The sequence below is a fragment of the Lepus europaeus genome, chromosome 12, assembly GCF_033115175.1.
Source record: "Lepus europaeus isolate LE1 chromosome 12, mLepTim1.pri, whole genome shotgun sequence".
NCBI classification, from domain to species: Eukaryota; Metazoa; Chordata; class Mammalia; order Lagomorpha; family Leporidae; genus Lepus; species Lepus europaeus.
In genome coordinates, this window is record NC_084838.1 from 90,607,661 (window position 1) to 90,623,295 (window position 15,635).

Below are 15,635 nucleotides of genomic sequence, written 5' to 3' on the forward strand. Positions count from 1 at the left end.
GCCGGGGTGGGGGGGGGACTCTTTGTTTACATGTTGCCGAGTTGCTGGTGTTTTACTGTGTGCTGTGATCTTTGTTGGGGATGATGCATAGGACAGTGGGAATAGCTTTCAACTTCATCTTCCTCCACTGGACAGCAAATGACCTGAGTGATTCAGAAAAGCCGGGTGCTCTAGTTCTTCTGTTTTTAAGGTCATATTGGCAAAGCAGGTGAAGGGGTTGGTGGAAACTGCCCTATGGCCAGGTACACAGTAGCCAGGCCAGACTCCCTAATGTGGGAATGGGGTGAATGGCTAAGGGAGGTGTGCACTTTGCTTTGCTGAGGAACTGGCTGCATTTGACTCCTGTCACCTGTTACTCTGGTTACTGCAGTGCGTGTTGCCTGCCATATGTAATGTGCTGATTGCTTTTGTGGAGAAGTTGGAGCTCTGTAGAAAAGCAGGGTAACATAACACACACTCTGGAGGTATGTGATTATCTCGACACTGACTGTGTGAGTCGGGCAAGTTACTTAAACTCTGCACCTTCGTTTGTCCTCTCTAAAGTAAGGATACTAATGATTGTAGATAATAATAGTTCCAACTTTATAGTGAGGACTAAATGATATTATACAGGCATGTTCTTTGACTAGGGCCTACCTAGCATGATGTCTGTTGGCACTGCTGCTGGTGGTGTTACTAGTGTAATCTCTGCTCAGGCTTTGTTCATAATCCCTTGTGATAGGCCAATGCTAGCCTGTGTCCTTCTATTTCTACTTGTAATTTTACATGCCATGAAATGAGAGCAGGAATCATTACTCACTATTGTCCCTAACTTCTACCTGATAGATGGTAGAGCTCAACAAGTGTATGTGAAATGAATTAATTACTTGGAGTTGAATATTTTCATTCTTTTAAAAGAATGATAGCAGAGATAGGAGTATTTCCAAAACCAGTTCTTAGCATTTTGATATGCTTTAAATTGGGTGGTCATTGGTATGCTGATAGTTTGAAAAGTTGTGGAAAACAGTATTTTATAAATACCTGTTATCCAATGTGATATGCATGCCATTTATTCAGTAATTTAATATAGTACTGAGAAATTTTTTTCTATAAAATGTTTTTTGTAGAAAAGTTATTTCAGCCGGCGCCGCGGCTCACTAGGCTAATCCTCCGCCTTGCTGCGCCGGCACACCGGGTTCTAGTCCCGGTTGGGGCGCCGGATTCTGTCCCAGTTGCCCCTCTTCCAGGCCAGCCCTCTGCTGTGGCCAGGGAGTGCAGTGGAGGATGGCCCAAGTACTCAGGCCCTGCACCCCATGGGAGACCAGGAGAAGCACCTGGCTCCTGCCATCGGATCAGCACGGTGCGCCGGCCGCAGCGCGCCTACTGCGGCGGCCATTCGAGGGTGAACCAATGACAAAGGAAGACCTTTCTCTCTGTCTCTCTCTCTCACTATCCACTCTGCCTGTCAAAAAAATTTTTAAAAAATTAAAAAAAAAAAAAAAAAAGGAAGACCTTTCTCTCTGTCTCTGTCTCTCTCATTGTCCACTCTGTCAAAAAAAAAAAAAAAAAAAGTTAATTCTTCCAGAGACATAAACAGTAAAGTTGTTTTCCTTCTTGTGTTCTAGCAGTAGTGTTAGGAAGAAAAATATGGTCTTTCACTTGGTTTTTAGTTTCAGATAAAGAACTTAGGAGGAAGGGCATTGTGGTGCAGTGGTTAATCTGCCGCTTGAGATGCATACATCTTATATCAGAGTGCCTTGGTTTAAGTCTCAGCTCCACTTCTAATGCAGCTTCCTATTGTGTACCCTGGGAGGCAGCAGATTGATGAGACAGGGCTTGGGTTCTTGCCACCCATGTGGGAGACCCAAATGTGGTTCTAGATTCTCATCTTTGGCTTGGTCGAGCCCCAGCTGTTGCAGGCATCTGGGGAGTAAACCAGCAGGTAAAAGATCATCCTCATTCTCTCTCTCTCTCTTTCTCTGTCACCCTGCCTTTCAAATAAATAAATGTAAAAAATTAATTTTTTGATACAGCATTTTACTAGCCAGATGGATATAAACAATATAGGCCAAAAGTAACAAGTGTGTGAATTATTAAAATATTAACAAGTCATAGTGAAACATCCTTTTCATATATGACTTTAGTATTAATGCAGAAATGACTGATTATGAATCTTGTGGCAGTATTCTCCAACCATGGAGTACCAGTTTTCAATTTAAGTATATTTTAAAATAATTTTTCCCATTTAGAAGTACAGTAGCACCAACAGTTTACATAGATGTACATAATTTTGGTTTGTTAGCTTTCTCATAAAAATCAAACTCAAATATTTCAGTTTTAATAGGTTAGCGTTGTGCAGAATGTTTGTAAATGGATTGGATGAGAGGATTTATTGCACATAATAAAAATTATTCCAGGGATAGTGGTTAGCTCAGTAATGGTAGCATCACAGAGTTGCTGAAACATGAACAGAATTGAGAATGTGTTAGCAAGTGTTTCTCAGGTGCAGTGCAGGAGAATGCCTGGTATTTGCTGAGTTCAGGGTACCTTTTGTGAAATGCTATGAGATCCTGCCTTTGAAAGACATTGTGTCGTATGGGAGGAGGATGTGTGCTAGATGGTAAGGAAGCTTCAGTGATAGGGCAGGGAAACACCTGTCTGTGCTCAGAGAAGTCGTGGGATTGTCAGCTTCTCAGATATTCAGTTATCCCGTTGAGTTGTTGATGTTTCCGAACTCCTTTTTGCATTCCATTTATTCATATTTTTTTTCATGTTCAAACTCTGTTCTGTTTAAAGCCCCATAGCATATTAGGTTTTTCAGCCATATTTTGCAGCTACTAAACTGTGCTAGAATAGCAGAAAGCAGTCATAGACAATATTTAACAAATGAGCTTTGCTAAATATTAGCAAAACTTAATTTATAAAAATGAGCAGTGAGAGCCGGTGTTAATGGTGCGGTGGGTTAAATCGCCACCTGCAACACCAGCATTCCATATGAGTGCCAGTTGGAGTCCTGGCTGCTCTACTTCCAATCCATCTCCCTGCTGGTGCACCTTGGAGTTCCTGGCTCTTGGCTTCAGCCTGATTCAGTCCCAACTATGTGGCCATCTGGGGAGTAAGCCAGCGAATGGAAGACTTCTCTGTCTGTCCCTCTCTCTCTAACTCTGCCTTTTAACTCTGCCTTTCAAAGCACCATTTGGTTGTCATGGCTCTAGTCTCTTTTGTTTTTTATGACACTGACTTTTTTTCAGAGAGGCCAGGCCAGTGGTCTTGCTTATTCTCTACAGTCTGGATTTGTGTATTTCCTCATGATTAGATTCTAAATAACAATGCACAGGTGTAGGGTGGGTTTTACAAAGTCTTTTGTAAGTATCATTTCTAGTTACTACCAAGTACTAGTAAAGCACTTGACCTTGCAGTAAGCCTTACCACAGAGCAAAGAACATTGAATTGAAAGTAATTTTATTATTTTTAAAAATGTGGGCCAATGCTGTGGCATGTCAGGTAAGGCTGCTGCCTGCAATGCTAGCATCCCAGATGGATCCAGTTCAAATCCTGGCTGCTCCATTTCCAATCCAGCTCCCTACTGATATGCCTGGGAAAGCAGCGGAAGGTGGCCCAAAACCTTGGGCCTCTGCACCCACTTGGGAGACTTGGAAGAAGCTCCAGGCCTTCTGGCTTCAGATCAGCCCAGCTCTGGCCATTGCAGCCATATGGAGAGTAAACCAGCAGATGGAAAACTGTCTGACTCTCTTTCTCTCTGCTTCTGCCTCTCTGTCACTCTGCCTTTCAAATGTTTACTTATTTGTTTGAAAGGCAGAGTGACAAAGAAATACCCGATATTCACTGATTTATTGCCTGCAACAACTAGGGCTGGGTAAGGCCAAAGCTAGCAGCCATCTGGCTTTGAGGCTAGAACGCCATCTGGGTCTCCCACATGGGTGGCAGGGACTAACTATGTGCACCATCATCTGCTGCCTCCCAGGATGTGTATTAGCAGGGAGCTGGATTGGAAGGGGAATAGTCAAGCACTGTGATATAGGATGCAGATGTCCCAAGTGGTTAACCCACTGCACCCATAACACTCATTCACAAATAATTTTAGATTTCATCTTTAAAAGTCACAGACTTAATAAACTAACCAATTAGGTGCAGTGTTTAAAACAGAACTGCAACAGAAAGGTGGATTTTTACACCTTTAGCTATGGAATGTGTTTTCAGATTTTTTTTTTTTTTTTTTTTTTTTTTTTGACAGGCAGAGTGGATAGTGAGAGAGAGAGACAGAGAGAAAGGTCTTCCTTTTTGCCGTTGGTTCACCCTCCAATGGCCGCTGCGGCCGGCGCATCTCGCTGATCCGAAGCCAGGAGCCAAGTACTTCTCCTGGTCTCCTGTGCGGATGCAGGGCCCAAGGACTTGGGCCATCCTCCACTGCCTTCCCGGGCCATAGCAGAGAGCTGGCCTGGAAGAGGGGCAACCGGGACAGAATCCGGCGCCCCAACCGGGACTAGAACCCAGTGTGCCGGCGCAGCAAGGCGGAGGATTAGCCTGTTAAGCCACGGCGCCGGCCGGTGTTTTCAGATTTGATCTAGACCTTTTTGCCTCTCACCCTCATTGTTTAAATCATCTGTGTTGCTCCGGAGGCTTTTCAACTTCTACCTCCGCCCCCACCCCCCCATATCCATCCATCTCATTAGGTAGCTAAGGAAACTTTAGCCTAGAGATTCTGTGTTGCTGAGGAACATAACAGGTAAGGAAAGTCAGGTCCTGAAATGAAGATCTCTTGAAGACTCAGTTGGTTTTCTTCCCAAGTACCAGTGATTTCTTTGACAAGACAAGTAGAAAGTCTATTGTGTTAGGGCCTATGAAGTTTTATCTTAAATAATATTGGTGGGTTCAATATTTGTTTTATTTATTTTATCCCATTTTAAGCTAATAGATATCATATCTGTTTACCATTTTTCATAATAACATTCTTTCTTTTTTAGTTACAAGGCTTTGGCCGACCAAGTGTATACCATGCTGCTATTGTCATCTTCCTTGAATTCTTTGCGTGGGGCCTGCTGACAACTCCAATGTTAACTGTAAGTACTGCTGAACTGGGGTCATTGTTTATGAGAGCAAGAGAGGTCCTCGGGTCTGTATATCTAGATCCATCTGTCTAGGTTTGTGTTTGGGAGTAGCTCTTAATAGTAATTGAAAACTGCTTGTCCCATTAGGTTGTTTCCACTGTGTGGTCCTATGACACACCTGCAGCAGAATACCTGGTTGAATATTCTTGGGTAGTACTGCACTCCTGCTGAATCAATCTGGAAATATTATTCACAAATACACTTTATCCATACATGTGATGGATCTTTAAAAGTTTGTGGAAAAAGAGTATTATGAAAAAAACTATGCATGGATCTCAATATTTTTTTGCTCCCAGATTATCCTTTTTTTTTTTTTTTTGACAGGCAGAGTGGACAGTGAGAGAGAGACAGAGAGAAAGGTCTTCCTTTTTGCCGTTGGTTCACCCTCCAATGGCCGCCGCGGTAGGTGCGCTGCGGCCGGCGCACCGTGCTGATCCGATGGCAGGAGCCAGGTGCTTCTCCTGGTCTCCCATGGGGTGCAGGGCCCAAGCACTTGGGCCATCCTCCACTGCACTCCCTGGCCACAGCAGAGAGCTGGCCTGGAAGAGGGGCAGCCGGGACAGGATCAGTGCCCCGACCGGGACTAGAACCCGGTGTGCCGGCGCCGCAAGGCGGAGGATTAGCCTAGTGAGCCGCGGCGCCGGCCCTTCTACTAACTTTTTTAAAGTATCTTTTTATATTTTAGAAAATCTTTAAGATACCCTATTATAGGAACTAGTTGCAAAACAGTATTGAAATTTGTTAACTTCTTTATGTGGTAGTTGTGGACTTTGAATTAAGGACAGCAAATAGGCAATTGGAACTATCTGATAAGAATGAAATCAATAATTGTAAAAATGTCCAAATTTCTGTTTTGCATAGCTAATCTACAGCCATTTCTTAGTAGGTGGTAGTGAGTTTCTTAGCAAGAATGTATATGTTTTATGTATAGTGTAATTATAGGGAAGAGAGATGCTACAGAAGATTTGAGGGCAAGATTCTAGGTGCCCAGTTACTCAATTTTAGTGAGGATATTTCAGTTGGACTTAAGTTTCAGTTGTCTTCAATGGTTCCTTGAAAATCATTGGTGATTAATTCTTCCCAATCACTATTTTGCCGTACCAAAGAGTCTGTGAGAGAACGCTCTGAACTACCTCATCTGTCATACAGTATTTGTCTTTTTGTGACTAGCTTATTTCACTTAGCATAATGTCCTCAAGGTTCATCCATGTTATAGTATATGACAAAATTTCCTTCCTTCTAAGGCTGAAGAATTCCATTGTATGGACAGGCCATATTTTGTTTTTTCATCAACTGATGGTTACTTGATTTGCTTCCACTTTTTGGCTCTTGTGAATAATTCTATAAACATATGCATGTAAAACTAGGTGCAAGTCTTTTGGATATATACCCAAAAGTAGAATCACGGAATCAGAAGGCTAATTTAACTTTCTATTTTTTTTTTTAGAAAATGTGAAACTTTTTTGTAGAGGCTATACCATTTTACAGTCTTAAAGTGTGCAAGGGTTCCATTTCTCCACTTGCTTGCCGACACTTAGTCACGTTTCTAATTTTTTTGTTTGTTTGGATGGGTATGAGGTCGACCAGGTCACTTTAAGGAAATGATTTGTTGTTTTGTTTCAAAATTTTTGGCCATAGTTCTCTAATTTTTTTTTCACTCTCAGCCTCTTTAGGTTACAAAGAGTTTCAAAATAAACGTCTTTCTAATGCGGTCTGTTCTAGTGGTTCAGCAGATGTCTTGATGTAGAAGTACTCCTGTGATCATTTTTTACTAAGAATTCAAGTTGAAATGAAGAAAAAATATCGTGGCATCTTTGATGCCCTGTCAGAATTCTAAAATCTCCTTCCACACAGTTAAAATCACTGGGCCACTCTGACCCTTGACCAGCTTGTCAAAGCCCTTTTTATTCAGTTAATTTTTGAAGATTTATATTGTTTATCCGAAAGGCAGAGTGACAGAGAGAAAGAGATCTTCCGTCTCTTTTTTTTTTTTTTAATTCTTCTTTGTCTTTTTTTTTTTTTTTTAAGATTTATTTATTTATTTGAAAGAGTTACACAGAGAGAGGAGAAGCAGAGAGGGAGAGGGGTGCTCCAACCACTGATTCTCTCCCCAGTTGGCTGCAGCGGCCGGAGCTGTACCATTCCAGAGCCAGGAGCTTCTTCCAGGTTTCTCACATGGGTGCAGGGGCCCAAGGACTGGGGCCATCTTCTACTGCTTTCCCAGGCCACAGCAGAGAGCTGGACTGGAAGAGGAGCAGCCAGGTCTCAAACCAGCAACTCATATGGGATGCTGATGCTGCAGGCCATGGTGTTAACCCTCTGCACCACAGCGCTGGCCCCCTTCCATCTGTTTGTTTACTCCCTAAGTGGACATGATAGTCAGGACTAGGCCAGGATGAAGCCAGGAGCCAAGAACTCCTTCCAGATTTCCCACATGGGTGGCAGGGGTCCAAGTACTTGGACCCTTTTCTGCTGCCTTTCCAGATGCATTAGCAGAAGCTAGATCAGAAACAGAACAGCCGGGACTCAAACCACCACTTTGTTCCAGTATGGGATGCAGGCAGTGGCTTAGCGCATTATGCCACAGTGCAGGAGATAAATGTTCTAATCTTACTCCCTGGGCCTGGGAAAGCAGAAGAGGATGGCCCAGTGCTTGAGCCCCCACACCCATGTCTGAGACATGGAAGAAACACCTGGCTCCGGCCTGGCCCAGCCCCAGTCATTGGTCCCATTTAGGAAGTAAACCAGCAGATGGAAGATCTGTCTCCCACTAACTGTTTTTCTCTGTCTCTCCCTTTCTCTCTGTAATTCTGATTTATTAAATAGGTAAATCTTTATAAAAAGTAAAAATAAATTATAAAAAGTAAAAATAAATAACAAATTTTTCAATGGTAAAAATCAAGAAGATATTTGGTGACACATGAAAATTATATGGACTTCAGATGCCAATGTTCATAAATAGAATTTATTGGACCACAACATGCCCATTGAATGTGGCTTTTTTTTTTTTAAGGGTTTATTTATTTATTTGAAAGGCAGAGAGAGAGAGAGAGAGAGAGAGAGAGAGAAGTCTTCCATCCACTAGTTCACTCCCAAATGGTTGCAATAGCCACAGCTGCGCCAATCCAAAGCAGGAGCTTCCTCTAGGTCTCCCATGTGGGTACAGGGGCCCAAGGACTTGGGCCATCTTCTACTGCTTTCCCAGGCCATAGCAGAGAGCTGGATTGGAAGTGGAGCTGCTAGGACTCAGCCCAAATGGGATGCCGGCACTGCAGGAGGCAGCCCTACTTGTGGCTTATTTTGTCTGACAATGGCAGAGGTAAATAGCAGCAACACAGACCACAGGTAGCCTAAAATACTTATTGCCTACCCCTTTATAAAATAAGTGGGTTAGTTCCTGCAGTACATGGTAACTCATTTCTTGCTGCTTTTGAGGTTCCTTGTTAGTCCTTCTACACTGACCATACTGTAAGGTGTTTTGGTGTGCATCTGTTTATTTACTCGTTTCTTGTACTTCTTGATTCTGTAGATAAATATTTTTCATCAAATTTGGACAAATTTTTGGTCATTATCTTTTCAGTTAAATATTTCGATGCCACTTTTCTCCTTTTGGGACTCCCATCATATGTTTTTACTTTCAGTAATGTCTCACAGATCTCTGAGATGCCATTCAAGTTTTTTGCCATTTCACCCCTGTTACTCTGCTTGAAGAAATGCTATTTATTTGTATTCAAAGTTACTGATTATTCTGTCATCTTAAATTGTTGGACTTTTCAGTTTCAGAGTTTCCCAGTTTCTTTTTTTATAATTTTTATATTTTTATTGAAATTCCCTATACATTAAGTAATTGTTGATTTTTTAAAATTATTTAAGCATGGATTCCTTTCCTTATGTTTATAGTAGCTACTTTGAAGTTTTTATCTGCTATATTCAGTATCTGGGGGTACTCAAACACTGTTTCTATTGACTTTTATTTTTTTAAGCTTATAGGAGGTTATTTCAAATATTTTTAAAAATAAGTTTATTCGAAATTCAGGCGGGGCCGGCACCATGGCACAGTGGGTTAATCCTCCGCCTGCTGCACTGACATCACATATGGGCACCGGTTCTAGTCCCAGCTGCTCCTCTTCCAGTCCAGCTCTCTGCTGTGGCCTGGGAAAGCAGTAGAAGATGGCCCGATCCTTGGGCCCTTGCATCCACATGGGAGACCGAAAAGAAGCACTTGGCTCCTGGCTTTGGATCGGAGCAGCTCCGGCCATTGCGGCCATTTGGGGAGTGAACCAACGGATGGAAGACCTTTCTCTTTGTATCTCCCTCTCACTATAACTCTACCTCTAAAGTAAATAAATAAAATCTTAAAAAAAAAAAAATTCAGGCATAGCTTTTTGGAATACACATTTTCCATGAGTTTTTTTTTTTTTTAGGAAAAGTTCATGCATGGTCAAAAATTCTTGCACCAAAATACTTCAACTTTTAACTTCTAATTCCATTTTCTATGAAATTTTTTAAATACCACCTACTTTGTTTCTTTGCGTGTTTTTTGTTAAAAGTTATACATTTAGATAATATAATTTTTGCTGTGTTAGATTCTGATATCTCTAAGAGTTTTTGTTTTGCTTGTTTAGTAATTTGCTTGGACTAAATCTGTGAAGTCTTTCTCCTATAATATACAGCTGCTGATGTCTCTTTTCAGTCCTTTTTTTTCTTGCTTTGATTTTTATGTCTGACTTTCATGAAGTCTCTTGTCTCTATGATTCTAGGGATCTGCCAAAAATCAGTCAGAGGTCTGACTTCAAACCAGTAAAGCTTCCACACACTATAAATGGATGTGTGTGATGGAAGTTCCACATTAGGGTGTTTTAGGTTCTTCCCTAGCTTTTGAAGTCAAGTTAGTGTTATTCCTTAGGCTTTGTTTTTCTTGAATATTGTGTTGGCTATGCTGGGTCTTATGCCTATCTGTAAAAAAGAATCAATTTGTTGAAATCCCCAAAATAATTTGCTAGGATTGCGACAAGCACTACATTGAATCTGTAGGTGACATCTTAACAATATTGAGTCTTCCTTTCTGTGCATGGATGTATCTCTGTTTATTTAATTCTCCCATCAGATTTTATAGTTTTCTTAATATAGATCTTAGATATGCTTTCTTAGATTCCATACATAAGTATTTTTGTAATTGTCCTAAGAGCTTTTGTTGGTCAGTTTTTTAAAAATTTGTACAGACTGCCCTGCCTTCTGTGAACAAAGACAAGCCCCCTCTCCATCCCTTTATTTTCTTATTATATTAATTAGGGTTTCTTGTATGTTTTTGAAAAGGAAGGGTGACAGGGAACATCCTTCCCTTGTTGCTAATGTAAGTGGGAGGGAAGACTTTGTTTTCAGCATTGAATATTGCTCTAGTGTAGAGTTTTTGGAGATAGTCTTTATCAAGTTGAGGAAATTTGCTGCTCTTCTTAGTTGCTGAGAGTTTTTGTCATGAATAGACATTCAGTCTTATCAAATGCTCTTTCTGTATCTATTGATATTATGTGATTTCTTTTTATATAATAGATTATGCTAATTGCTTTAAATACTGAACCAGCCTTACATACCTGGAATAAATATTACTTGGTCATGGTATATAATTGGGCTAATTCATTATTGGGTTCAATTTGCTAATATTTTTTATGTCAATATTCACAAGAGATATTTATATGTAATGTTTCCTGTTAATTTCATTAAAAAATGAAAAAACTGGAACTGAACTGTTTTGTTACTGAATTATGTTAATCAACATCTTTACCCTCATCCAGGATGGTAAAGACTGTTGAGCACCTTAAATTCACTTATCTGTTATGTGCTAATATTGTCAATTATTTTAATTCTGTCCAATTGAAAATAAAACCCACTGGTTGCATTATTTTTGTTTTGTAGCATCACTTTTCATCGGTACAAGTATTTACCATTTTCTTTATTCTTTATTTCATTCTGTTGCTTTTACTAGATTATATTCCTTTTACCAGACATACATTTTTTTATATTTCACTTAGTTGCAGTCTGTACATTAGTGAACTCACAGTTTTTACTGGGTCAAAAATGTGTATTTGCTTTTGTTCTTTTTGCTGGGTATTCAATTTTAGATTGATAATTAAACTTTGTTTTTCTCTTTGTATTGATATGTTTCTTGTCTAGATTCCAGTGTTGTTAAGAAGCTATTTATCTATTTAACTGTTGCTTATTTGAGGCAATCTATATTTCTGGACTGCTTTTACAAATTTGCCTTTGGTTTTCTGTACTTTTAATTTTTTTACATTTATTATTTTTTGAAAACACTTTTAATTTACATGATAGTCAAAGGCTTATTGGCTTCACTAAAAGAGTTTAACAAATAAAAAGACCATGGTCGAACAGGAAAATGGGCATGGGCTTTACACAATAGTCAAAGGAAAAGATGTTCAACCTCATATACATTTTAAAATAGTCACCAAAGCATTAAGAGCATAGTAGTATATAATTCCTATCAATTTGTTTTAAGTTTATTAAAAGTGTGGCTTTCTTTTTATACTGCTTAGGATTTGTTAGACTATTTTAATCTTTGCTTTGATGTCTTTCATTGGTTCTGGTACATTCACAGCCATTGGCTCAGAACATATTTTCTCTGCCTCATTCTTATAGAACAAGTTTAATTGACTTGTATCAGACTTTCTCATTAAATCTGTGTCTTACTCTTTAGACATTCTGGCTAGCTTTTATTGGCATATGCTATTGTAACAAACAGTATTAATACTGTTTGTTAAGATGAGATCTTAAAGAGCTGATTAGGGCATGAGGGCATTGTGAACAGATGAATGCTGTTATGAAAGAGTGGGTTCAACCCTCGTCTTGCTCTCTCTTGCCTTTCTTCTTTCTGCTTAGTAATGATACAGTAAGAAGGCTCCTGCCAGATGCTGGCGTCTTGATCTTGGACTTCCCAGCCTCAGAACTGGGAGCCAGTAAGTTTCTGTTCATTACAAATTGCCCATTCTCGGGTATTGTGGTATAGCAGCACAGAATGGACTTGTGTCCTGTGATCCTCTCTCCAGCCTTATCTAATCTTCTATTAAATGTATCCATTGAGTTTCTAAGTTTACACACTTTTTCTGCTCTGGAATTCTTTTTGTTCACTTAAACTTGCTATGTACTTTCTTCAGTTTCTAGTTAAAAGACTTTCAAATGTATTTTCTGCAAGTTGAAACATAGTAAGCATGCTCATTTTAAGATCTCTGTTGAGTAATTCCAAAATGTGAAGTTTTTGAGAGTGTTTTTATGTTATTTCACTTTGTTTTGTGCTTGCTTCCTGCTCAGGGTGTTTTATTTCCTTTTGTATATAGTTATATTTAGTTATGTGGCGATCATTATATTTGAAAAAACTATATGCATGGTGAATTTGGAGCCTAGATCAATGGTCTCTTCAGAAGTAATTTTAGGTTTTATATATCACTAGGCAACTGGAGGTACTGCATTTCATTGATATTTTAGAATTTTTCATTACAGTTAATTATATATTGCTTGCTAGTAATAGAAGGGAAAAATGACTCTCTTTAATTTGCATTGAATTTATCTTGATTTTTTTTTTTTCTTCTTCTTTAGGTTCTGCATGAAACATTTCCTCAACACACATTTCTCATGAATGGTCTCATTCAAGGTGTAAAGGTAAGAAGAATTTTTGTGTGGTTCATAATGAACCATAGTCAGGAATCCTTAGGAGTTTAACTCTGGGGGTTTAAGTGACACATAGGGAAATAATTAACATTTGTTCTGGAAACTTAAATCTGAATGTTTTTCTGGGTTATCAAAATCATAATAAACATAACACAAATACATAGGTATAAGGTAAAAGCTGTGTGAATACTTTATAGGCCTCATTTCACCTTATTAGAGTATACAAAGCAGTTTATAAAGGGTTTAATTCTTATGTGAATCTTTTACTTCTCTACTATCAACAGGTTAAAGTGTTGCAGCCTTCTTTTTAGATAGGCTTTGAAACTGAGAAAGGGGGAAACATCAGGATCCACTCGGATCTTCAATCCTTTTTGCCCAAACTGATGCTCAAGATTTGGCTTTTTGAGTTCCCAGTTGCTTGATTTAATTAGCCTTAATGCAATTTTGTTGTGTTGTATGAGGAAAGCTTTTGAACAAGGGGTTAAAATATAGCTATGTGTTCCCTTCTCACTTTATAGTAAAGCTTGTGTGGATGGGGTATACTTTGTTCTTTCCAGGTTAGATCATGTTGGTCTGTGTATCAGTTCGCTGGGTGGCAAACTTAAAATTAAAATTATGCTCTATTAATTTCCTTAGTTCAGCTATAGTAATTTGTTGTATTCACATCTTTGAGCAGCATTAACTGTATTGAATGTTGCTTATTCTTGACCCGTTTTCAAAAAGGATTTGAGGATACTGACATTCATAATATACGTAAAACAGGGCAATTAAAGGTTGAAATAAAAAGTTTTTAATGCTCATTGAGAGGAATAGGCATATCATTGGCAGTCGTGTTAGATTGCTTGAGCACCAGTTTATAAGCAGTATAAATAAAAGATAAAAAGAGAAGTCATTGATAAAGCCATAGTATATTAGTTTCCCTTACATAAGTTCTCAGAGTTTATTACTCTACACTTCTTTTGTCTGGTGTAGAAGCAGTTACAATGTATTTTATTCTGCTTCTGCAAAAATAAATATTGTGGTTTCTGCATTGTGGCATGGCGAGTAAAGCGGCTGCCTGCAACACTGGCATCCCATATGGGCACCTGTCCTGGCTGCTCCACTTCGGATCCAGCTCCCTGCTGGGAAAAGCAGCGGAAGACAGCCCAAAGTGCTTGGGCTTTTGCCACCAACATAGGAGACCTGGATGAAGCTCCTGGCTCCTGGGTCCTGGTTTTGGCCTAGCCCATCCCTGGCTATTACAGCCAGTTGGGGAGTAAACTAGCAGATGGAAGATATCATATTCTCTCTCTCCCTCCCTCCTCCACCCCCTTCTCTCTGTATAACTAATTTTCAATAAATAAATACCCTAAAGATGGGCAGCACAATATATATATATATATTTTTTTATTTGACAGGTAGAATTACAGAGAGAGAGAGAGACAGAGAGGACAGAGAGAAAGGTCTTCCTTCCGTTGGTTCACTCCCCAAATGGCCACTACGGCCGGCGCTGTGCCGATCCGAAGCCAGGAGCCAGGTGCTTCCTCCTGGTCTCCCATGCGGGTGCAGGGGCCCAAGCACTTGGGCCATCTTCCACTGCCTTCCTGGGCCACAGCAGAGAGCTGGACTGAAAGAGGGGCAACCGGGACTAGAACCTGGTGCCCATATGGGATGCCAGCGCCCCAGGTGGAGGATTAACCAAGTGAGCCACGGTGCCGGCCCCAGCACAATATTCTTTTAATACATTTGTTGTTAGAGTATAAAGATAGAACTATACATTAAAGCATAGTTCTTTTAAGATTTCTTGATGATGGCCCAAGTCCTTGAGCCCCTATACTTGCCTGGGAGACCTGGAAGAAGCTCCTGGCTTTGGATCAGCCCAGCTCCGGGCATTGCGGCCATTTGGGTAGTAAACCAGCAGATGGAAGACTCCCTCCCCTCCCCTCCCCCCCCATAAATCTACCTTATAAATAAATCTAAAAACAAAATTTCTTCATATGCATATGGAATAAATATGGCTTCAGATTGTTCTAGTTTTAAATCCCTTCTGTGCACCTTATTAACTATGTTATCTTAGTCAAATAATTTAACCTCTCCAAACCTCAGTTTCATTATTCATGAAATGGGAAAGGCATAAGTACTTTCCAGTAGGGTGATTGTCAGGATTAAATGAACTGGTATATATAAAGTAGTTAACCCAGTGCTAGATACTAAATGAATGTTACAAAGAAATATATAAAAAACAAAACTATTGGAATAAAATATTATCATTTTTCTTACTAGTTTAAGCAAAGATTTTGATTTTTTTTGAAACAGAAAATTTCAGAAAATAATTGACTATTACATTAGTATTTTAAACTTTGATAAGTCAAAACCACCACCATCTAAACTAAAATATAAATGTAAAAATGTTATTTATAACATATATAACAGAATAAAGAGTACTGTTTTTGACAAAAAAGTGTTATCAAAGTAAAATCATATGAAAATAGCTGATGCCTCCAAGAGGGCAAAGAAGGATATAAGCAGGTACTAGTATTAAAAAAAGAAGTCTGTCTCTAGTAAGCAAAGAAGCCAAATTAAATGAGATCTATTTCTAAAAAGATTTATATATATAAATATATATATTTCATATATATCTATTTGAAAGGGAGAGACAGAGGGTAAACAGTATCTTCCATGTGTCAGTTCACTCCCTAAGGTCTGCAATAACTGGGGTTGAACAAAGTTAGGAGCCAGGAACCATATCTGGGTCTCCCACATGGGTAGAGTAGCAAGAACCCAGGTACTTGGGCCAGCATGTGCTGCCTTCTAGGTGCATTAGCAGGAATCTGAATCAGAAACTGGAAGTAGTCAGGATTCACACCA

The 15,635-nt window shown here is 39.5% G+C and overlaps 1 protein-coding gene across 1 annotated transcript in view; it reads left to right on the forward strand.

Annotated features, from left to right (window-relative positions):
• Nucleotides 1-15,635, forward strand: part of MFSD14B (major facilitator superfamily domain containing 14B) — a 65,154-nt gene that overhangs the window by 18,865 nt on the left and 30,654 nt on the right. Inside the window, exons 2-3 of the mRNA XM_062208482.1 lie at nucleotides 4,965-5,060; nucleotides 12,717-12,779. Of these exons, the coding sequence (XP_062064466.1) occupies nucleotides 4,965-5,060; nucleotides 12,717-12,779 (159 nt within the window). The remainder of the gene's footprint in view (nucleotides 1-4,964; nucleotides 5,061-12,716; nucleotides 12,780-15,635) is intronic.